Raw genomic sequence first — 26,061 nt, forward strand, 5'->3', positions numbered from 1 at the left:
ATCGTTGGAGACTGGCGCCGGACGGCCCCATTAAATCTTTTGTGATGGTAAAGAACGAAGAAAAATTTCATGTAAATCTGGCTAAGAAGATGTCTTTTTTACACACTTTCTCCTCCAAAATCGCGAATAATGAAAGAATGAGAAGGAAGATATAATTTTTCATTCCGCTTCAGCGCCTTTTTATGATGTTCTTTTAACGTCTTTTTCCAAAGTTTGCATTTCAATGTGGTTTAGTATTTGTAGTTTCATTTGCCTGATAGCAAGAAATTCCTTCGACACAAATCTAACAGATGTAACTTCAAGCGGAACCTGCCTTTCAGAACTAAAGAGATGATGCATTTCGGAAAAGATCTTTTCTGAACATTCTGTAGCTTACATTCATAAGATCGACACTGTAGAATATCGGCATCGGGATGCGATTGATACTGATTTAAAATGATTTTGCATCGGTGTAGTAAGTAAGTTCATTGCCTTTTGATTTGTGTAGGCACTGCGTTGCCAAGAGTTCGCTGCCCATTATTCATTTTTAGTGTTTAGTTTGTAGTTCTGTGTTCTTGAGGACGTAGTGTGTTCTAATTTTGACCACATTTTGACTATTTTCTGGACGAAACATGATCGAATACCAAATGGGCAAATGTGAACATTTCCACTACATTTTGCTATCTGATTTTAAGAGGGAATGATGTGCAGCAAGTACGGAGAAAGAAAATTGTTCTATGCATGAGACGCATAATTCTAAAGTGCACATCAGTATTGCAACTGAGGGAGAAGCTCCTAAAACGGGCCAATGAGATTTCAGTAGTATATTTGCGAGGTGTAACATATCCTTTGCTACCTGACTCCGTCATAAAATAATTAAATTATAGTGGACATTTTGCTCCAATGCAAAATAGATCAACTATTAGTAATTGTGAAGATTTGGCTATCAGTTGGAAAGCATTTGAAAGGAATACATACTGGATGCAACGAATAATTGTGAAATCTGATGTATATGTTACCGACAATGTAGGAAATCCGGCATTCTAATACAATGCCTAAAACTAGCCGGCAATGTATGAAACGATTCATATTTCACACATTTCCTAGGCATTCTGTAGAATGCCAAATGACAAACCGGCAAATGAAACACATTTCCGATTCCATTCAAAGAACCGAAACTACTTATCAAAAATTAAGAAATGACTACTAAGAAGGAACCACGGGACTACTGGCTGCTGAATCACTAAAATGAGATGTTTGTAGAAAACAAAAGAGCATTCATTTACCTTGTTAAAGAAAGCGTTACTACTATACAGTATTACGTCACAGACGCTGAGTTATTTTCCGTATTTCATGAAAACTCTACTCAACAGCTTCATTTTTCTTAACAAAATTTGACCAAAGTTTTGAAGATTTTAGATTTTAAAATAATCTTTATGATCAACTCAAATGCAAAAGGGAGAGGATTATTTCGAGAATTAAAATCGATAAACTTGCAGGGCTTTCCTTATTTTGCATAACAAATTCATTTTAAGTTTGATAACCTGTTCTAAACTTCTCAACTTCCCCTCACATTCTCTCGCGAGGATGTAAGTTTAAGTGAAGGGCTATTTAAACGTGTGAATATCTCAATTTATTCAGAGCGTGTTTCGCTAGCCAAGCGCACGTTTCGTTGTTATTTCGCGGTCACGCTAGATCAGATTAGTATCACGCCGGTTAGATTCCTGTGAATCCACTTCTCAGGCGTAAACTTAAGTGCGTTCTTGCACTATTTACTTGAGGTTTGACTTTCACCCTTCTTCTGTGCTGGTAATTAATTCAGCCTGTTCGAGAATTCTCCAGGTTCATTGCAGGATCTAATTTAGTTTATGTGAAATAACAGAGGCATATCTTACAGACTGATGCGTACAAAGACAAATATAGAACTCTAAATTCGTTCCTTAAAATTAAGAATGTGGCTCTTAGGACTCCATGTGTGACTAAAGTCCACTGAAACTGCAAAAATATCACTCTTTAAATTCCTTCTTTGTACGTAAGCAAAAACTATGCTTTTCGAAGATTTGAGCTAAAACATTCAATAGTTTTTAAATTAGATTCGAAACATTAGAATGACGAAAGAAGGACGAAGGCCAGAGTTTTCGTATCTCGAATATTTTCCAAATTACGTGTCACTTGAGGATTTGAGTGCCCGATTCCTAAGTTAGCGGAAAACTGAAAGGAGTCACATATTCAAATTCTTATGCGAAATTATTGCTTTTTAAGAGACCTGTCGCTTTTTGGGTGACGTATTTTACGTCATATTATGGCTTTTCCTTACTAATATTTTGACACCTTTTTGAGGTTTTTATAACCGAAAAGAGACAACCATATATCAAATGCTTGAATTCAGGTTTTGAAAGCCGCTCATTGTGTAGGACTCTAAATTAATCACCGAGAGAATGTCTATGATTATTATCGCGAATTATAGGGGATTTTCTGAACATTATTAGGTTTTTATATGAATGCCATATTTTGAATTTTTCGAATCACTTTTTTAATTTTTATATTACAATTTTTAGATTATTTTTATATTTAAATCATTTTTATGCTTTTTTCTGTTAAAATATTTGTACAAATGCATCGTGAAGTTAGTGTATTTCAAATAAATTAATAGTTCGTGTATTGAATTACCCTAAGTTTTTTTTAACTTCAGAAGTCTGAGCTAAAATTATCTCCTTAAGTTACTTTAAGTCGCCTCCACTGCTTCATCGATGAGGAGAAAAAAATTTCGATTTGAATGTTTTTTTTAAAACCGTGGTACCTAATAAGGAAATATGTATAGTGTGATACATAAAACTTATTAGAACACCATGTAATTAAATGGATATCGTGATTTTAAATAAATGTATGAATGAGTTTCCGGAATTTGATAGTTTTATAAATGTAAATTTCAACGTGATAATGCATGTTGTAATTTTTATTTAGCTCTTCACTATCTATTTGCATTATTGTTTCGTTTATGATATATATCCTGCCTCAAAAAATGTTAATGTGAATCTTCGATCACTAAATTGTAAATGTAAATGTAAATTCCTTGTGAGGAAGGTTTTTCGAATTTTCACGAATTCTTCTCGCTATAAAATTACTGCCTTGAGTGTAATACATTTAATACGGCTGATACTAACTGCTGTATTCTGGGTTCAGATACGGTGTAAAGAACTAGCATTTGTTTGGTTGTCTCTCTCCTTTGCTTATAGATGAAATAACCATACATGCGTGCATCTTTTGCAAGGTTGTCGGTACCGAGTATGGAGTTAAGAAAAGACCTTACTTCCTACCTCCATAGTGCCGAGGCAGTGAAGTATCTGATCGGTCTGGCCATCTGCTGATGAATGCGTATTCAGTAGATGATAAACTATTGAATAAAATGGATTCTACAATTTCTATAACATGTTTTATGTCTGAATACACCTAACTGATAATTTTGGTATTCAAAACGTCTTTAGAGTAGCTGAGTATTTTCAAAGTTTTTGACCATTATGTAATGTACTAAAGATGCACTTCTGATCCATGCGACTTGGTAAGCTTTGTCATTGCACAAAAGATAAAAATCTGTCATTCATTTCCGAGCGGCGGGGCAAATGGCCAGTTTTCGGAGTGTTGCCATTTCCCATCGCATAATATCTTCATAGTGGAATTTTAATTGAATGAACCTTTCTAAGGAAAAAGGAAAACTTTTCTTTTAACAAAAGAGTTTGAAATATCTTTTATTAATTTGAGTAACATTGCAAATACGTAGCCAATTGCTTAAAAATATCAATTGGATAGGTTATAAATTTAATGTACTTTAAATTACATGAATCGGACATATTTTTAAAAATTAAAATGGAGAATTAAATTGGTAAGAAGCATATTTGTTGCGCCTGTTTTTATGAAATGGGTTTATAGTTCGAAAAAAGTTTTCAAATCTGAAGTCATATTGAGTAACTGCCCTCTGGAAACTGATTATTTGCGAGACCTTTTGCCAGATCAGACAAATATGCTGTTTTTCGCTCGTTTGGAAAATCGAGTAGATAGTAAATGTTGGATAGCGTAACGCAATATAGTATTCTAAAAACGCAATATAGCACTCTAAAACGTGTGTTAGAGATATGTCTAACATAAAAACCTGAAGACAGTTTACGTCGATCCTCTTTTAGAAAAAGACAATTGATATTTATGCGAGCAAACAGAAGCAGATATATTTTTGAGTTGTTTTTATCTTAGAAAATAATGCTTACTATCAAAAGTAAGGGACGCAGAAATATGTCATGCACGAAAGTGTGATTGCAGAAGGTTGCCATTGGGGAATTCTCGACCTGGAGTTGAGCAGAAAGATCCATTCCAGGATCTGTCTAGGAAAGAAGCATTGCCATATCTTTTTCGTATACGTCACATAAAAAAAAAAAAAAAAAGAGCAATTCCATCTAAAAAATCGACAACAACCATCTCAACTAAAAAAGAAAACCAAAGAATCATCTCGTAAAAAAACTCTGTCTGTTAATCATAAATCCGACAGGAAAATAAAAAAAGAAAATGGCGCGGCCGCCATGTCAAGATTTTCTGTTCGAAGAATTCTTTTGTGACGTTTTATCGAATCGTAACGAATATTTATAACGTCATTGAAATATGGAATTTCCAGGGAAACGTTTTTGTAAGTCCATTTCTTGGATGAAACCTTTATTTATTCGTTTTTATTGCTGGTCGGCCGACGAGAGGACAAAGTAGAACTTGTAAGAAAATTATGTTGACGTGGCGCTTTTTGATAGGGTTTTGCTCTCTTTTCTTCCATCTTTATTTCACGTTTCATGTATTCTGGCCTTTAAAGGAGCAGATTGAGCTAAAAGAAGTTTTCTCAGATTTGCGAAGGAATTCTAATATTGGCTTATCATTTTACACGATTCAAATCCATTGTCTCATTAGTACTAATTCGGCGGAGTAGATAAAATAGCTGAACAATGATAGTTCAGCCCAGGTTAAAATCCTAGAAAAATGGCCTCATAAATGTATATTTTTGCTGTTTTCCGCATTTGTAAAGTGAACATACTTACAAATGGTCAAAGTATAGGTTCCTTGCTAATTTCCCTACACTTTTCCCTTTTTTCGAAGTGAATCGTTGAAATTCTACAGCTGATTTAATCTATTTTCGAAACACCAAACTAATCAGGAAGAAATTCACAAATGCTTTTATAAAATATTCGTTTTGTGCAATGCTCGAGTTTCTGAAGCATATATTTAGAACCCACAGTTATTTGACAAAAGAAATTGTTTATGTTCTGGTTCCTACAGTAATTATTTCTATTATTTCTCACAGTGATACTAATAAATTCTCGTCGACTATTTAGAATATGGAAGAATAATTTATGTAATCTGGGAGCCTGTCTTAAAGCTGGATAATTCATTAATATTCGGAACTGAACTGCAAATTAAACGACATCTGGTTGCTTTACCAAATTATGTCTCTACTTCTAATTTAAACTATTTCATTAAAGGTTAAACTTTATTAACTATCAAAGTACATTTGCTTAACTTTCCGTTATGAATTCTCATCGTCGCCCCAAATCGAAATATAATTTCTATAACACAGAGAGGAGGTAAAATTATCTAAAAGGTTATTAAGACACAATAACACACCGAACAAATACTAATTCAGAAGTTAAACAACAACAATCATCGTTATATTTTCAAAGTTTCAGAAGACTAGTTTCAATGGTTTTACCGAACCACCATCATCATCTGCAAAAGCGCAAATGAACGAGATCATTATATCCTATCTCGTTCATTTGCGCTTTTGCAGCTGACGATGGTGGTTGGGTAAAACCATCGAAACTAGTCCTGTGAAAATTTGAAAATATAACGCTGATTTTTGTTGTTTGACTTCTGAATTAGGTTGTTATCTTTCGTAATATTACTACTGAATATTAACAATTATTATCTAACCATCGTTGCTTGAGAGAATACAAGAAACCAAGTATTTAAAACAGTAAATACAAAATGACTTAACACGCTTCAAAACTACAAATTTGCTCGCTATTTCAAATCAATCAAGTTTGCATTCTTGTGATGGCTAACGGAAGGCACAAAAGTTACCGAAATTGACCAACACAAAAATAACCAAGGAGGTTAGAATAGAAGGAGGGAAGGTTCAGCTCAAACGGTGAAGCTTGGCGGCCATCTTCCTGTTATCACCGTGACTTGTGCAAGGAAATCTGTCATTGCAACATTTTTTTCTTTTTGAAGCATGTCAGCTTGTATTGCATATGGATGCACAAATAGATTCTCGAAAAACATTCCGGGCATTATTTTTCACACGTAAGTATCAATTTTCTTTTTTATGTAATATGACAACTATATAAAAAAATATCACAATGTCATGTGGTTTTCTTTCCAGATGTGAAAAAAAAAGGAAGCTTATTTAATATAACTATAATCAAAATATATTAAATACATTTTAATGTTTCTGTTTATAGCTGGTATCTTCGTTCCTTAAGATACAATGCTATATGGTAGGATTTAAATTGTATAATTTGAACGTTTTAGTTAATTCGTTTTATAACTTTCATGAAAAGTAAGAAATCAATTGTTACTACTTTTATTAATTGTAAAGGTGTTAAATAAAGCAATGCTTTTCTTTATATATTAATTATTATTCATTTTTTTAAGTTAAGATAAACTGTTCTGTTGTTAAAAATTTTTGCATAAACTTACAAATTTCTGGGCAGTATAGTGATAAAATTAAGTAAAATATTTACACAATTGAACATGTGGAAAGATGTATCCAAAAACTTATATAGGTGTATTTCTGTAATTCAACTTAATTAAAGGCAGTTTCTTTGAGATTAATAAATATGAAATGCGCATAAACTGAAATCAATGAATTCACATAAATCTGTTTTATTTTATTAAGATTTATTTTCTAACCTAAGCAAATCCGTGAAATATGCAGAAACATCATTTTTTAAAGGCTTTAATGTTATGCGCATGCATTTAGATTTCGAACTATTTCTTAATAATTTGCTGTACATAGTAAATTATGGATATCATCTTTATTACTTTAAAACAAAAATTCAACAATAGCGAGGGATTTCATTATAAATTTAACATATTTTTACTGGAAAATAAATGCACAGAACAGCTTAGAAACACGTACATGTCACTGCCGTAATGCAATGTTTTGAAGTCACAAACATGGACGCCGCTTGTTCGGCGGAGTTTTATTCCCCGATAGTGGAGGAAACTACGAACCCTCCCTCCTTCTATTCTAACCTCCTTGAAAATAACATATTTGTTATACAGTTACAGGTACGGTGTTGGGGCAAGAACCGTTTGTTTGTTGCCAGATGGAGACGAGTTTGCCCAAGTAGATCGTATTTTTATGACTGAGCACTACTTCGCAAAATATTTTTACAGAAAAGTTGTTGAAGCGTTTTAAGAAACTTTCCAAAGTGTTCGTGAGCCTAAAGGAATTATCAAATTTATTGACGTATGACGCTGTAAGAAACTTTTCCGAGATACGAATTTTTCCTTCTCCTACCATTAGAGGCTTCCTGCCCAAAACAATTTCCCTGGTAGCGATATCTTGGTATATGCGCCTAAGGTTTTGCTACCGAGACGAAACTGTTTCATTTACAGCTCAGTCCCGTGTAGGTTTTCATCAAAAATCTGGTTTTCGCGTAAGTCAAGAAATCGCGAAAGTGAAGATTCCCAGAAATGTTTCTTTCGACGCCTAGTACCGATAGCTTTCGGATCTGATAACGGTCGCATTAACTAACAAAAAAAGTTTCCTCTTGGTAACCTGATTTTGAGAAACTGAATGCATTTCCTATAAGAAATAAAGGGATCGCCCTTTTCTCCTGAATTCGGACAGAATGGAAGAAACTGGGAATAAAATGTAACAATCACTAACAAAGAGAGTCAGAAAGGTAGCGAAGTAACTCTCAGTCGTAAAAATTCGTTCTGTTTGAGGATAAACTCATTTTTATTTTGTATCAAACAAATGCTTTTAAAGATAACAGCATAACTTCACTGAAATTTCAAATGATATATTACCTGTAACAAGATAGGAGTATTCATCCTTTGAAATAATTTGTCATTAATATTCTTTCGGAAATTTCGGCAGTGTTTGATAGACGCTACTTTTGGGCTAACAGATATTATAACTACTGATTGTTATGTGAAATAATACAGCCTCTTAAATTTTTTTGGAGAGCGAAAGTGTAAAGGCAACTGTGCCATTCTCTGGAATCGAATTTTAGATTTTCTAGATGTTAACTATTGGTGCTGACGACTACACCACGAGGCTACATGGAAGGAAAGTCTTTAATTCTCTATATTGCCCCGTCGCTTATGGGGCATCTGAAGGAAGCAGGCAAAATCACGTTTGCCAAATGAAGATTTTGTTTTAATTGAAGCGCAACTATAGAACTGTCAGGTTTTTCAGAGCAAGGAACATAAAAGGTCATTGGTAGGCTCCTCGTTCACTACCGTGCATTAGTTTGTCAAAAACTCGCTTATTAGTTCTTGGCAATTTTGTGCTTTTGTGATATTTTAAGAAGCTTTTCAGCACTATTTTAAAGAACTTCTCTTGCGTCAGATTTAACCTTATCAAACACAGGAAAACCATACAGCAAGTTCGATATATGCTACAAACAGTAGTACAACAATAATATTGTTACGGATTTTGTATTTAGTTAGCGATTTTTACTAGAATTATAATTAAAATTGTTTTATATCCCTGTGCAATGCAGCACGAGACTTATTTTAAGAGAAAGCTACGCCAGAAAAGTAAAAATACAGGAGTAAAAATACATTTAACATTTAGTAAATCGATATCTCATTTATATTTAAATTGAATAAATGTAACTTAGCTGTAACCGTAATTCTAATTTTTTGGTTTCCAGAAACCTCTAGAAAACAGAAATTACCAGAACCTTCTCGTGACCGATTAAAAATAGCTTAAAAAATCCGGAGAGAAACATCTCAGCTCAGTTGTTTAGATAAATGTCGTTGATTGTAGCAAATTTGCGGTGAGATCGGATTAGCTTTCTCTGCGCTTTGGATTGCGTTCTATTTAATGTTTAGTAGTTTAAAATATAGTTACTGATTATATTGCGATATTGTACGAATATCTTTGAGGAAAAATCCAGCGTTTTGTTGCATTTCTTTTGATAAGAATAAATTTTATTAATTTTTTATCGAACCTTGTATATTCAATTTATTACGAACCCGTTCGCACGCAACAATATTTTCCGTGAATTGGCTTATTTTATTTATTTATTTTCTGAATTGCACGAAATTTTTGCCGTCAGTCTGTAGCGATAAATTTGCTTTCAATTCAAAGTTGATGAAAGAGGTTTTTCATTAAAAAAAATTGCTAAAGCATTGAAGAACTTTACATCTGAGTCAGGCTTTGTAATATGTAATTCAATTTTTCAATAAAATATCAAATTACTATTCAGTTTTGGTGCTAGTTTAGTTTCAAGAATTAATATAGAACATCTATAAAACAGTTGTGCGGCTTTAAAAATTAATAAGACATATATTGTTTCTTATCTTACATGTACACAGTTCATAACGTCGCTGGCATATAGGATGCAACAAAAGAAGGCTTTATTTATGCTCAGTTAAGATCTGTGATTCTAATGAAACACGCATTTCGTACACGGTTTAAAAGACAAGCAGATGTACTGAGTACCCCTCCTGAAAAAAAAAAAAAAAAAAAAAAAAAAAGTCCTTTCTGAGCAGTGTCTTGCGAGTGTTCGCCGAAAACATCGCGGACAAAAACCTCCTTGAGAAAGCAACGCGAGAGCAAAACGTCGACGTACAAAACATGGTCAGAGAAAAGAGAAAACATGGAGGGGGGACATTGTGGTAGCAAATAAAGCGGCGCAAAAACTTTACAGCTTTAAAAACATCATCGTACAAAATATCGTGGTAAAAAATAAAGCATCTTCAAATCATAGCATGATGATATCCCCGCAAAATGCGTTTTCTAACTATAAAAATTCAAAGGAACTTTCGAGTAATGATCAGTGAGAAGCAGAACTAAGTAATATTGATATTTTTATATGTCATATTTTTGTATTAACAAACAGATGTTTACTGAAAAATTAAAAAGGAAATTTAAGCATCCAAAATCTGGAAAATAGTAAAAATTTATGCTACATTTAACAGTCAATAGAATTTTTAACTTAAGATGCTAATTACTGAAAGTCATTATTTAGTTAACATGTTTTATAACGGCATAGTAGTAGACAGTCGTGAAAAAAATGTTATATACAAAATTAGAAAGAAGAAACTACATAAGTTTAAAATTCTATTAATTATTATACGTAACATTAATTTTTACTAATTTCCAGATTTTGAATGCTTATGTTTTCTTCTTGCTTTTTCGGTAATAATGCTTTAGTTAATACAAAAACATGAAATATAGAAGAAAAAATATTACTTATTTTTGCTCACAAATAACGATGCCAAAAATTCACTCGATTTTTTTTTTTTTTTTTTTTTTTTTTTTTTTTTTCCCAGTGAGAAAACGCATGTCTGCTATGTTTCATCATGCGATGATTTGGTGCTCTATATTTTACCACAATATTTTGTATGACGATGTTTTCTGCTTGCTTTCATTTCTCCCACTATATTTTGCTCGGCAAGGCGTTGTTTTTCTTCGTTACGTTTTTTGTCCGTGATGGTTTTGTCGCGATGTTTACGCGTGTAACCCTAAAACAAAGTATTCTGATTTACTTCTCTAAAGCAGCTGTGTTTGATGACACAGTTCTGGACGTGTCAGAAAACTGCTAATTACTCTAATAGTACCTTACCTGATATTAATAAAATTCAAAATGCAGTTTCACTGCAGACTGCAATTGTTTCGCATGGACGTGTTACTTCACAGCAAGAACTCTTTCACATCACAGCAACGACTCTGTGTTGCATATTAACAAGGACTCTACGCAGCTTCATAGCAAGGGTTTCAGATTACATCATAGCAAAAACTCTATGCCACGTCAAAGCAAGGACTCCATATCGTATCATAACAAGGACTCTATGTAACATCATAGTAAGGACTCTGTCGCATCGTAGTAACAACTACGTCATAGCAATGAGTATGTGTTGTGTCAGAGCGAATATTCTACTCGCTTCGCAGCAAGGATTCTGTTGCATCATAGCAATGACCCTATGACTCTAAGGACTCTATATAGCAAGGGTATCTAGAAAGTATGAGCAATGTTTTAATTGTCATAAAGGGCATTCTCAAGATGTTGTATAGAGGAAGTAAGGCCCATTTGTAAATCCATGACGTTAACTTATCTAGCTGCGTTCAGCTATGTTTGTTGCTGTGTAAAATAAATGTGCTGTCCTGCCTTAAAAATGAATACCACACCTTGTCTTCGTGGTAATTTGACTTTGATTTCAAAAAGTTACGGCAAGTAGATATTACTGCTGAGTCTCGTTCGTCACAGATTTCGAAGCTGAAATTTAAACTGTCTGATGCATGCTATTATCAAAGTAATCAAATAACGATAACCAATCATAACAGAGTATCAGAGCAACTGTATCCTTTCTGTGAAGAAATCACTGACTCGTTTCCTTTGGTGCGTATTTCCCCAGCCGCCTCCGAAATTATCAAGCGTTTAACCTCCTCTTTAAATTATTGGGTTCGAAAGAAATGTCTACACCCTCGATTATCCTAAACTGTGCTGTGAATAAGCGGTAAAAAACTGGTGATTACATGAATTTCTTCCTTATTTTGGGAAAGAAAACAGCCCAAAATAATTGCAGTTGACACCCCCACACTCTGCGATGCTTAAAGGTTTGGCTATTTTTCTAAGATAAATTTTAAATCATTTATACCTTGATTTTGAAGTTATGGAAGGAAGAAATATCAGAATTTGGCTTCATTGCAGTCCACCGCAATCCATCTGGTCCATCCAGGAATCTACAGTTTCCACGTTGTCTCTGTATTAGCAACAATTCCCATTACATCAAGCTCTCTTAAGTGATTTCGATTTTTTTTCTTTTATCGACAGTGCTATCTTAAAAGTACAAGAAATAATAATGAACTCAACTACAAAATCAACATTTTGCAGTTGGATCAGGTAGCTAAGATTTGGTAGTTCCCCTGAAAGTGAAAATTGGGGTATGTGCGTGATTGTCCCTTGAATTAATCACGCTGCGGCTGATTTTAAATTATTACACTAAAAACCTGTTAATAAGTTTTCAGCAAAGATTCTTAGTAAAACGATAGTGAACGAAAACTTGTAAACCGCTAACAGCATCAAAATAAATAACGTGTAGGTTTTTACAATGTTACATATATTGGCAAGGTTTTATGTTAAATAATAAGAGATCTTATTATTTTGTATATACTTTCAGTTCTACTTTAGTCTGCTCAAACCAGGATGCAAATTAGTTGTTGAATTTAAGCATAAAGTTCTTGAGTTCGAGAAAGAGCTTTTTTCAAGTATCGCTGGCTATCATACTATTCCTTCTCTGCTCGACTTTATTAGCCGTAACTGCATGAGAAAATTTGAGAGCCTGAACCGAAGCTTGTTGCCTAGTATTTAGTATTTCAATTTCACTTGAGCATTTGCTCTTGAATAATCTGTAATCTGTGAAGATCGATTTTCTGTTATTACTCAGTTTTTGTAATTGCGAGGCTGACCGTTAAACAAATGTTTTAGCTCAGCCGGCGTTTCCCGACCTGGGTCCAAAGAAACTTTGAGTGGATCTACAAGAAAAAATTCTATTTCAGGAATCCATAATATGAACTAGCTGCCCAAATGGTTAGTCCCTTTGACTGCCGTACTGGAGGACCCGGGTACAAATCCTGTGAAGACCATGGATGTAAATTGTCTGTCCTTTCAGAGGAGGCAACAGTGGCCCACCTATTAGGTGCCTCAATGGTAAAGAGACTATCACTTCTGGCCTTAGTTGTGGCCAATGCCTATAATGGCTAGTGGGAAAAAAATAATAATGTGAAATAAGGGAATCGTTAAAATATTATTAATAAAATAATTTAATAACATAACTAATTGCATAGAAAAGTCCAGAAATCCGTGGTTAGAAGACGTATTTTCTGCGACCTTTTTAGTTAACGGGAAAATAATTCTTTCTATGGAAAATTCTTGAAGAAGAAATTATTATTTAAGCACCAACTAATCTAGAATACAGTCAGTCAGTTAATCAGGTTTGATTTGGTTTATTTAATTACGGAAAAGCTGCAAGAGCTATCTGCCTATGGGGAAGACGCCTTCATGGAGGACTTTCTAAGTGAAACTGGTTTGTATATGCGTTACACACAAGTAAAACCACGAAAACGTCATGTAACCAGCCTGTTCGCCTGGAATCGAACCCAGGTCGGAACTATCCGTGTTCAACGACTTTACCTATCTGCTGGTGGGCTTGTCAGTCAGTCAGAGGTGGTGTGGTGTGGTGTATTTAATTATGGCAAAGCACACTAGGGCTATCTGCCTAAGGGGAGGGATGCCTTCGTGGAGGAATTTCTAACGGAAACTGGCTCGTATACACGTTACACATGGGGAAAACCGGGAAAACCACGAAAACACCCATGCAGCCAGCCCGTTCGCGGGATTCGAACCTCGGACCGAACTACCAGTGTTCAGCGACCTTACCGCTCGTCCGTTGGTGGGCCTCAGTCAGTCAGAGGTAATCCTTTCATTCTATAAGTATTGAGTAATCGGTATCGTTGTGGTGAAATTCAATTATTTATGTTTTTGAACGTTATTGTTCTAATGAACTATGTTTAAGTACCTACAGGCAGTGGCGGCTCCTGGGGTGAGGACCTGACACCCCTCTATTAAATAAAAAAAATTATTAACTTTTATCCATTTTTTAGATTTATATTTTTTAAAACTTCTATTAAAAAATTCTTTTTTAATGCTTAGTTTTTTATACTTAAAGATAATCGCACAAATAGTAAATATTAAAATTGCTTTCACAAAATTTTAGTCAGGTATTAATATGATTTTAATATATCACATTATTAGAGCCTACCTGTTTAATGGAATTCTGCTTAATAGCCTTATAAATATTAATAAATTTGCCTGTATTGTTTGAATAGTATATTTATTTATTTATTTATTTTTCCGTTTCTGTAAGTAGAAATATGTTTCAGATTCTTCAATTAAAATTTTCAAAATTTGTAATTTACATTTTCGATATTATGTTTGAAATGTTTACTGATTATCTTTTAATAATCTACAAATGATGTTTCATTTATGAATTGTTTAACTACTTAACTTTGGCGAAACAAGTTTGGTCCTCAAACCCTAAAGTTCCAAAGATCCATGAATAAATGATATTTTCTTGATTATAATTCGCAAATGACTCTCTGACTTTGTATCTTGACTCTTTTTTTTCTATTATACATTCAACTGGAAATCGGATACATCAGGATTTGGCAGAATTTTTCGTGTGTAAGGAATTTGAAAGTCCTCCTTTTATATGGAACTTCACATTCGTAACTTGGAAAATTAATCATTGGCTTGTAAGTACCGACAAATAATATTTAATTTACGAATATACATTTGCGGAGTTAGGACTTAGGGAGTCTATTAGCAAAAACAAGTTGGAAACCCTTGTTTTAGACTTTTATCTGAGTTAGTTTCTTTGCATTCTGTTCAAGTTATGATGGGGTGATAAGTCGTCTGTAGTTCCAGTATTTAATATTCAGAGTAGTTTGGATTCACAAATGTACACAGTACTGGTATAACAATAAAATATTTTTAGCTGAAAGGGCGTTAGCCCAGAAGGGCTATTAGTCTCGAAAATTTGCACTGAATAACTTAAATGCGAAGTACCACTTTTCAAATTCTTGCCACCAAATATTATCGCCCTGTATTATATTTGAAGAAACTAAATAATGAAGAATCTGCATGAATGTATGTATGTTTCTCGCACTGTGAAAAAAATTTACCTAGAGCCATTAAATTAGGAATAACGTAGTCCTCCACCCGAACATGTCCATTTGGAAGCCTGAAATTGCAATTTCGAACTTGTTTTATTGTATATTTCATATTTTTCAAACCTTTAACGAATTTTTCATTAAAAAATTCATAAATTTTAAAGCGAGTAGTGGCAACACATAAGGAAATAAAACATTTTTATCTGCGAGACAATCTATTGGAAATTGTAAAGATATGCAGTTTTTCTATATTTTTAGCCTTAAGTGGCATTAGCCTAAATGCTTTAGAAACGTAAATGTGTTGGTAAATGAAAAAAAAAAAAAAAAAAAAATAAATAAATAAAAAAAAAAAAAAAAATCTGAAAGTCTTAAATTTTAAATTACATCTAGGGGCGTTTATTTAACGTTTTTGTGTGTTACCTTTATTTATTAAATATTGTGTTCTACGTACTCAAACCATACAATTCAGTTCAACAGCAATTTCGTAAAATAATTTTAAAATGACCATATCTTTAGGGCCGTTACACAGACTCGCGCGCTGGACATATTTTTTTTCGTAGTATTGCCATTGCTCGTTTTGAAATCGTTTAGTTTTTTAATTAAAAAATCGTTGAAGTGTTACAAAATATGAAAACGATAATAAAACAAATTTCTAATTCAAATTAGGGCTTCCACAGGCCCATATTCTATGGAAGATTACGTTATCCAAATTTTGATGGCTCTAGGTGCCTTTGTTTTATCACAATGCGAGAAACATACATTCATTCGAGCAGATTCTTCATTATTTAATTTTCTTAAATATAATACAGGACGATAATATTTGGTGGCAACAATTTGAAAAGTGATTCGCCGTTTATAGTTTTCAACGCAAAATTCCAAAATGAAATTAATAGTCCTTCAGGGCAAATTACCTCTTTTTGAAGGAAAGAAAAAAAAAAAAAAAAAAAAAAAAAAAAAAAAACGTTCATTTTGGGGTAATATAAAATCTGAAGGCCTTCGTTTTTTTGTTTTTTTTTTTCAATTAATTTCTTGAAAGAATTTTTTTAAGTAAAACGTGTTTATAAATATGTTTTATATGTATAAGTATAATGTTTTATAAAGCTCCGGAACAGTTCATTTATTGGTATTTTAGTTTTAAACAATAATCTGTGATATTTAATTATTAAAAAAAATATTAGGCTCCAATGAACCCTATCGCGAGGATCACCTTCCTGAGACTAAAACTGTAGATATTCTAAATGTGTAAATGGACATCGGTATTGAACATTTACCCTCCAAGGCAATTTTCAACACAGGAGACGAAAATCGTCTGGCTTACTCAGAACACCAAAATCGCTTATTATTAAAAATATATTTTAAAGTATAATATTTCGAACTAAAAATTATGTTATAAATCTATTTAACATTTATAATTTAGTACAGAAGGAAAAGTAATTTAAATTATTCGAAAACTTGCATAACGGTAATAAATAATCGGTAAAATAAAAATTCGAGGAAATAAAAAAAAAAACATATTAATCATAATTCGCACACTTAAAACGTAAACGAAGCAAGACAACTTTATTATTCGATAAAAAATGCAAAGAGGAGCATTTTTATTTCATTGAACTTAAATCAAAGTGGCGATGCGACGTTTTGTCTACGCGACTTCTGGTGTCTTGCACTTTTTTGCGTGTAACATTTTCTCCCGCTGCGGTGTTTCGCATTCAAACCAATTTTTTAGCGTTATTTGAAACCAATAGCTTATTGCTAAGCTTTTCTTTGTCTCCCTACTACCTGTTAATTAATAACTTGTCTTTGATCGAAAGTACAGTCATTGAGCTTAATGGTGTTCTGTTTATCTGCATACAACTTAGAGTGTATATGTTCACGAAAATGTACTTATTCGTTATCTCAAATTGTTATGTTGAATTTTTTAAGAAAGGCAAAGAATAAGAAAGAGAGCAATAACAAAAATATGATTTTAAAATTTTCTTGAATATTTACTTTGTGTAGGTTGTTTGTTGATTATTTCATAGAATGAAATCCAGTTACTTAGTTTCACATAATGTGATATTAGTGCAGTGAATTTTATTTAATTTTTGGGAAATGCTGTTACTTTCACATTTTTGACGTCTTACTTTGTATCCTTTTTTATTCTGGTTTCTAAATTATGATATCTGTTACTTTTCATTCTTTATGATTATAAAACCTCGGGGGTACATTTAACCGTCTAATTTTATAAACGAAGTATGGAAAATATGTATAGACTTTGTATATTTAAACATAAAGTATTCATAATTATTAAACTGAAAAATCATTATTTAGTGATTTTTAATAATATGCAGTAAATGACCCCCTATTAAGCGCAATAGAACCGAATAAAGACGAGTTAACAATCACCGGGTAAAGAATCTCTTTAAGGAAATTAGAGATTCTTCCTTAGATTCTTTGGTAGGAAGAAGCTTCAAGCAGCTAACAGTGGCTTATGATGGAAAATCCAAGAATAAATTCTTTCGGGTATTACGTCACTTTCTGATCATTGTATCGAAAAATCCCATTTAATGTTTGACCTCTGTGTGACTAAAAATAATGCCAAAATTAATTAATTAAATAAATAAATAAATTGCTCGCTTGAAGTATTATTATTATTATTATTTTTAAATACGAAAAACGGTTTTCCGAATTCATCTTAATTCTACTGAGTTCGGATAATGAAGACCGTGCTCTATCCATTTTATTGCGAGATTTTAAGTATTAAATTTAATAACACAATTTATTACCAAATTCTTAAAACTATTAACAGAGGAATACAAAAGGTACCTTTTAGTTTAATAATTCCCTGTCCTTACTGTTTAGATACACTAAGCTTATTTTTCACTCATCTCTTCTATTTTACTCTTTAAGTAATAGCGATATATATCCTCAGATCAGCCTACATTTTTCAGCTGTTCTGCCTATTTTTCCCACACGCTTTAAATAAATAAACCTTGGAATTTTACCTTAAATAGCATTAAGAAGAAAGATTGCATACAACAGAATTTGAAAACCAGAATGCAGAGCGATATGATTACTCTGTCAAACTGCATTTTCTAAACTAAAAATTAAATGAAAAATCCCCTATGCTGATATAATTTTTTTTTAATTCGAAATATCAGTTTCGGACTATGAATGAGTAATTAATACATATTCACTACGTAATACACAGATAATCAATCAATATACATTCACTAAATAATACACAGGTAATACGAGTCTGTAATAAAAGACAGAAAACAAGAAAATATATTCCAAAATCAAGAAAATAATACAATCAGCGCATGTTAAAAGTAGTTGCTTTTGAATGTATATAATTTATGAAATGCTTTGAATTGCAGTTTAGAAAAATGAAAACCAAAATTGCAAAATTAAAATCCTAATTATATACGCAATAGTATTTCACCGTTACTTTTCTCATGAGCTGTTTCATAATATAAAAATCATTTTTGTTCGAATATTACTGCACAGGCAAGAAAAGAAGAATACAGTAAATATAGTAAACACATCTTAAGGTTGTAGTATAATCTCATACTTTTTTGGTGTAAGCAGTAGATGAACTATCAGTAAATGAACCATATAAAGTAAGTTTAGTAGTAATCAATAATTAACCTATCAATTTATTATAAAAGCCAAACTATACAGAAATTTGTTCTACACCGAAAAGAGCATAGCAATTAGTGTATATTAATCATAGATTCTATTCAAATTAAACAAATTTTGGCAACTAATTAAACTCAGATTTGATAAAATTAAAAGTGCACCTAATTAAAATATAACTTAATTAACTGAGCGACAGCATTTCATTGTTACAATGAACTGCTCCTTAAAGATTGCTTATAATCTCAAATTTTCTAAGATGCAAAATAAAAGATATTAAATCTATAAGAAGTATTAAATCTAAATTTTACTTCCATGTGAAGCTTCAATAATTTTATGCTTTTCTCGACGCCTCATACGTCCTTTTGCAAAACATGAAAATAAAAAAGAACCTTAAAGCAAATCAGACTTACCAACACATTCATGAGCTTCATGTGCGGTCGCTCTACCCCATGGTCTGTCAAAATGGAAAGGTTTGCATTTCTCGCAATCTCTTCCAGCCGTATTGTGCTTGCAGTCGCACACCAACAGTCCTTCTCTGTTATGGATGCATCTAGAAGCATGTCCATTACACTTGCAACGTCCACCAACGGCAAAGTCCGACACGGCATAAAAGTAGGTGTCTCTTTGGCTCAGTGAATCATTCTCATTCCCTAACTCCGCCATCCAACCAACCAACCTGTTGAAGACCACTTTAATGTCCGTGGCAGTCACCCAATCTTGAAGCACTGGGCTGTTGTCGAAGTCATAGGCTGATGGCCTGCCTTCCAGTGTACTAAATGCTATTCTGGCTCCAGTTATAGGTTCTACATTCGACTGAGCGTCAGTACACAAGGCTTCCTGTTCATTCGCTTTGGTGATAACGGCTCGGTTTTGCCGGCCATACATTTTCCGACACTGGCTGGAATAGAATTGGAAAGGATGCCAAGTCTTACCATAGTCCATGCTCTTGTAGAGTGCAAGAGAATCCGGTTTCTGGTTGCAAAACTGGAGACTAATATAGGTGAGCTCATATTTTTTACCAAGAGACAACGTGAGGGACACATTGTGCAAAGACTGTGAAAATGGCTCGGACATCCAACAGGTGACGTTGTTGGGGTTGTTCAGATCGGTGAGATATGCAGTCGGGTGGGCGCGCTTCGGATTACCAGCGTCGCAGATTTGGCAGTTGCGAACTATCTCTCCCTTGTCATCGGTGGCCGTCGTGCAGTACCTGTTTGCTGGAGTACCGCATTCGCTGGAAGCCTTGACTTCCTTGCCGAAAGCAGCATTGACGAAATCTGGTATGCAGCGTCTAGGTTCGTGCATTTCTTCATAGCAAGGATCCGGTGGGGGATTCTGCTGAGCCGCGAACATTCCATGGTAACTTATAGTATTTGTCAAGTGGAGACCGAAAACAAAAAAGCAGAAAATGCAAAGCATGACAGCCATTTGTTGGTGTGTTAATAGCACTGTCAAAATCTAAAAATGCAGTTCTGACTTTTAAAGAAGTTACTGACTAGTCGAAGCACAAACAGGAATGTTCATTGAAAATTGTTACCGGTTGTCAGTTTTCAGTGATTGGATACATACTGTTTAATTCAAGGTGTATTCTCTTACTTCTGTTTGAATGTATTTCCTGAGGGTCTATTCACATTAAATATAAAGTCAGAGATCAAAATATTTTTCGCTTTTGCAGGACGTAGCAATAAGTTTATCCTTAACTAAAGGATTTCTTTTAAAATATTGTTTTGAACAGTTAATGTTCACGATGAAACTCTTTTATTTAATGAAACAGCAATCAAATCTCACGAATTTTTAGACTCACATTATAAACAAAAGTATTGTGCTTCATATTAAAACGCATTTTGAAATGAGAAAGAAGTTTCCAGAAACTGGACGTTTCCGAGTAGGAAACGAAAAGAATATAGTATCTCCATTAGCAAGCCAATATTACTGAAATGACTAAAAACAGATAGATCTTGATTGATTATTTTCACTAGTGTACCGCAGGCAGGATGAGTGAGAAAATAAAATATCAACACAAAATTGTCAAGGCTAATCCACAAGTTGTTAAATTTGTGTTTAAAAGAAATCCGAATAAAAGGAAATTATAAAAAAATTAATTTACTCCGGGAAGGATTTTAGATAATATCGTCGACTTCAAGATAACAGTTTATCAACTTTTGGACAGTAAACAAAAATTCGGGTATTATGTTCGAATGCGTCGTCAGGTGGGAGCGTTCGAAGTGATTCAACGAGGGTTCGGTGTTGGAGAGCACTGCCGGCCTGCACTCCAGTGTGGACCACTTTATGAAGTGGGAGCGGGGGTGTAGCTCCCTTTTCGCACCGTCGCGCTGAGCAGCGACCGGTGCGCCACCCCCCACCCCCAAATCGATCTCGGACCCCCGCGCATTATTTGATTCTCCTCTTTTTTTTTTTTTCCCCTCCTCCCCTATTATTATTGTCGTCGTTCCACCTTTCTTAGCACTAAGTCATGCACAATTATGCCTAATAATGCATAAATACAGCCAGAACAGCAATTTTCAAAAGAAAAACATATGTTAATCGCATGCGCAGTGGCATTCACGTGACATAGATAAAATCTTATAATTTATGCATTCTTCTAAAATTATTAAAAAAATATCCACAAAGTATAAAAAGTACAATAGTACATTACATTAAAAATTAGTTTTAAAAAGTACAATTGCTTTAGAGAAGAAATTAATTTTCAATCAAGCCTCTTAAAGAAATTTGGGAGAATCTTTAAGTAAATTGATTACAATGATTTAGAGGCTAGTTAGGACATTACGTAATATTGATGCATGAGGAGGTGCTACTCACTTGTAGATTATTTATCTCGAAATAAACTTTTTGAACTTTTATCCAGTGAATCACGCTGTTGTTTTATCTTGCACTTTGTCACATTTATAGACAAGGCAACTTATTTAAATATGACCACTTTCACAACTGTAACTATTATTCCCCGAAGTGGACACGGTGATAGCAAATAACAGGTTCACTTTTAAGTCTCTTTAACAGGCGCATTTCACGATATAAACAGTTTCCATTTTTTAAAAGAATTACAAACAAGTAAACAAATCTTGGTTTACTCATCCAATTGGTTTGCTTGAATCGCCAGAGAATCTTCTGGCCCCTTCACGTAGAGTTCTTTTTCTTATTTGTAGCACACAAATAAACGTAAATATGTTTCTTAAAAAAGAAATTCTAATCATGGGAATCTTTTCTTATCTACCTAGAGAACTAAAAACGCTGGAAAATCCCGTGGGGGTCTCCAGCAAGAAGGAGACACGGTATTCTTGGATGTACCGGTTCAAAAACAGCCGCACGTTTTAAACGAAAGGGAAGAAGTTTTAAGTATCGCTGTCACACCTTCCCGCCTACATCCCACCTCCCCTTCCATCGTTCACTGCCAGTTGTTGTCCTCGGGCCGTGATTGGCTGGCCGCTTTCGTTCATTCATCATTACGGAAGAAATCTTTCGGAGCAAGAATGGTTTAAGTGGGAGGGAGAGAAATGCATTGTGTACAGTTAACGAAAAAGAGGCGTTTTGAATAGCGCAGGTTTGTACCTGTTTTTTTTAAGCATAAGAATAATATTTTAAGGTAATATAAGAAAGTTTTTAAATTGTAGTCCGCGTACATCTTGAGGTCCAACAGTTTATGTTTAGGATTCAATGATTTTTCAAACTAAAATTTTACTTATTCAGTCACTCTATTACAGTAGTGGCGAACCTTTTTGGGGTCTCGTGCCCAAAATGGAATGGCACTCTTGCCACTTCGTTTAAGATATTAAATTAGAATTATTCATAAGTTACCTCAAATGCTTAAATCTGAAAACTGGAATCTATTTAACAATGAAAGTATTAAAACTCACCAGCAGTCTGCAATAAATTTGAATTCGCTTATCAAACATTACCTGCTTCAACTTTGGCGTATTTTGTACCATGTAACAAGTAATAAAATTGGCCCAAACAACTAAAATGTCATAAATTGGGTCAATAAATATGTAGTATATCATTTCTATGGCGATATATGAAAATCTTATATCTAGGCTTAGGCCCTATGCCAGCGGCATTATGCGATAAGTAAGTGAAAAGTTCAAGAACAGTAAAACACTTTTTAAATTACATAGTATCACTTTTATTCTGATTATTGATTAAGAAAGTACTATTTTAGTCGCGTGCCGGCTGATGACACCCTGCGTGCAGACTGTGGCACGCGCGCCATAGGTTCGCCATCACTATTATAAACAATTTCATTATCAAGAAACTGCTGAAATCGACATTTTGGTTTCTTCAGACTCAAGTTGTGTTAGAATGCTTAATAGTCTAGGAACCATGAGTGGTATTTAAAATTTGCTGCATTCTTTAAATTTATTTTAAATAATTTCAACATTGAGAAATTCATGAAATCGATATATTGACGTCTTCAAAATAGTGTTAGTTTGCGGAATTATAATGCTTTGTCATATGGAAGATCACCTGTACTTTCTCAAGTCAAATTTTTATTAACTCAAGGGGACAGTAGCCCAGAAGAGGGTTTTCAAAACGGTATTTTGTAATGTTTCACTATAAACGACGAATAACTTTTTAAATTGTTGCCATCAAATAGCATCGCCCTGTATTATATTTAAATAAATTAAATAATGAAAAACCTGCATGAATGTATGCATGTTTCTCACATTTTGAAAAAACGATGGTACCTAGGGCCATCAAATTTTGAACAGCTAATCCTCTATCCAAACTGGCTACCTGGAGGCCCGAATTTTAAATTTCGAATTTGTTTTATTACCTATTACATATTTTGTAAAACTTTTAACGAATTTTTTATTAACAAACTCAACGAGCTCAAAGCGAGCAGTGGCAACACTGTACGGAAAAAAAAAAAAAAAAAAAAAAAAAAAAAATTATCTCCATTGGAAATTCTAATGATATGCAGTTTTTAAATATTTTATTGTGTATTTCAAATTTTGGAAAATTTTAAGGAATTTTTGATTAACAAACTCAACGATTTCAAAGCGAGGAATAGCAACACTTCGCAAAAAACATTTTTAGCTCCAGCGAGCGAGACTCTATTTTAGCCCAAATGCTCTCGAAACGTGTATGTGCATGTAAATAAAGAAAATATCCCCTTGGGTATAATATAAAAATCTGGGAACTTTTTAATTTTTTTTATTTTTTTTATTTGTTATTTAGTTTTATGATAAAAAATATCATTATCAGTATGCTCCCGAAATCAAAATTTTAATCTCTTTGGAAGAGGCTCAGCTTGAATTGTAATGCTTAGTATTTGCGAATCGCAAGTGATTTTTTAAATTAAAATTTGTTTTGCTTTAAAATTTTTTATTATTTAAGCAATTTCATTACTAAAAAATAATGAAATCAAAACTGGGTCTACTTGTAATGTTGTATTACTTAGTATTCTGGGAATAGCATAGGAATTTTCACTGTAAACGTTAATTTGTAATTTATGAAATCAAAATTGCGAGCTCTACAGAATAGGACACAACGGTTTCAAGTAGAATAATATTCGCGATTTTTAGCTATGTGTGAGGTGGGGTGTATTTTATTATGGCAAAGCACACTAGGGCTGCCTGCCTAAGTAAAGGGATGCCTTCGTGGAGGACTTTCTAAGGAAAACTGGCTCTTATACACGTTACACATGCGGAAAACCACGAAAACACCCATGCAGCCAGCCCGTTCGCGGAATTCGAACCTCGAACTACCAGTGTTCAGCGACTTTACCGCTCGGCCGCTGGTGAGCCCAGCTATGTGTGAGGAACATAGACACAGTGCTAATCTGATTATGGATCTGAATCTGATAAGTGCTTGAGGGTTATCTGCTTAAGGAGACGGATGCCTCGGTAAAGGAATTTTTAAGGGAAACTTCCCTCGTATATACGTTACACAGGGAAGATCACGAAAATGCCCATGCAGCCAACTCGTTTGCCTAGAATCGAGCCAAGGCGGAACTACCAGTGTTCAGCGATTTCACCGCTAGGCTCCTAGTGGGCCTAATAAATGAATAAATAAAATGAAAATATTAAAAAACATCTGGAAGCTTTCAGATTTATATTACGCCCTAGGGGCCGTTTTTTCAACGTTTTGTGTGTTAGCTTTATTTTTTAAATATCATGTTCTTCACACTTAAACCATGAAATTCACTTCAATAGAATTTCCTTTAGAATTTCCGATACACAGTCTCGTGCGCTGGAGATTCCCCCCCCCCCCGTACAGTGTTGCCATTGCTCTCTTTGAAATCTTGAGTTTGTTACTCAAGCATTCGTTAAAGTTTTACAAAATATGAAATAGATAATAAAACAAATTCTAAATTTGGGCTTCCAGATGCTTACATTTGAGTGAGGAACTACGTTATTCAAAATTTGATGTCTCTAGGTACCGTTGTTTTTCACAGTGCGAGAAACATAAATACATTCATGCAGCTTCTACATTATTTAATTTCTTTAAATATAGTGCAGGCTGGCTGCATGGGTATTCTAATATTTAGTGACAACAATTTGAAAAGTGAAGCGCCGTTTTAAACGCAAAACTATATTAATAGCCCTTCTGGGCAAATTGGTCCTTTGAACTAAAAACAAATTTAGTAAAATATATTTGGGCAAAAGGATTGATTTTGCAATTGAAATCTACTACTCTGGATTTGAATACGGAAAAACGACTAGGAGTAAAGGCTTAATCGGAAATGGTTGGCGACAATTCGAAAACTTCCATTCTTTTTCTAGAAGAATGTAATTAAAAAAATTAATAAATTTTTGTCTTATTGATGAATCTTTGTCTTATTGTCTCCGTTTACATCTAGTTTGGTTTAATTTGAAAATTTTGTTTATTAGTTGAAATGACGTATCATTAGTCTGCGTTGTTACATCGCTTATTAATTAAATTATCATTAGTCTGCGTTGTTACATCGGTTCACTGTTTTAAGTTGTTACATCGGTTCACTGTTTTTATTCTCTCATAACTATGAGATCCTAATTATGTTTGAATTATGAGCTATGTTATGAGTCTTTACCGTAAATTATGGTAACTAGTTGTCTTCAAAACAATTGTTGCAGTAGTATTACAGTTTCGAAAACTAATTCTTCGCCTTTTTACTTCCTTTTATGAAGGAAAGGAAGTATAGAGACTATTCGCACATTTTTTAGACTGCTTTGCTTTGCTATAAAAATCATTCACCTCCTTGGAAAAATTTTGTTTATCCGCACCTATATTTTTGAAAGGGCAAATTACCGTCTGCTACTTGATAATTTTGTTTTCAAGCGAAATAGCGTTTTCAACGGCCGGAAGGCTATGTTTGTGCTCTTTCCGAAGAAAAGGAAAATTATTCCTATTTAGTTATTAAAAAATTTGTGAAAGGAATGTTTTTTCTGTATCTAAAGCAACAATATATAGTATTTTCAATAAGAAAGAAAAAAAGCCAAAGTTTGGCTTCAAGGAGAAAAACTGTTCAAAGTACACATCCACGGAAAGAACGGAATGTATCTAATGTTGTAAAGGTAAGAAAT

The 26,061-nt window shown here is 33.6% G+C and overlaps 1 protein-coding gene across 3 annotated transcripts in view; it reads right to left on the reverse strand.

Annotated features, from left to right (window-relative positions):
• The window catches only part of NetA (Netrin-A), a 219,833-nt gene extending 198,502 nt beyond the window's left edge, over positions 1-21,331 (reverse strand). For 2 of the 3 annotated variants that reach the window (XM_085806573.1, XM_085806571.1), the window contains exon 1: positions 18,952-21,330. In XM_085806573.1, the coding sequence (XP_085662699.1) occupies positions 18,952-19,969 (1,018 nt within the window). In that variant the 5' untranslated portion in view covers positions 19,970-21,330. Of the gene's footprint in view, positions 1-18,951 lie in introns of all 3 variants that reach the window. The other variant, XM_085806572.1, reaches the window with a different exon arrangement.
• Between the last annotated feature and the right edge of the window lie 4,730 nt (positions 21,332-26,061).

This window comes from Stegodyphus dumicola, chromosome 12 (assembly GCF_044657685.1).
Source record: "Stegodyphus dumicola isolate Sdum_Otavi_A_Nest chromosome 12, ASM4465768v1".
In the NCBI taxonomy this organism is placed as follows: domain Eukaryota; kingdom Metazoa; phylum Arthropoda; class Arachnida; order Araneae; family Eresidae; genus Stegodyphus; species Stegodyphus dumicola.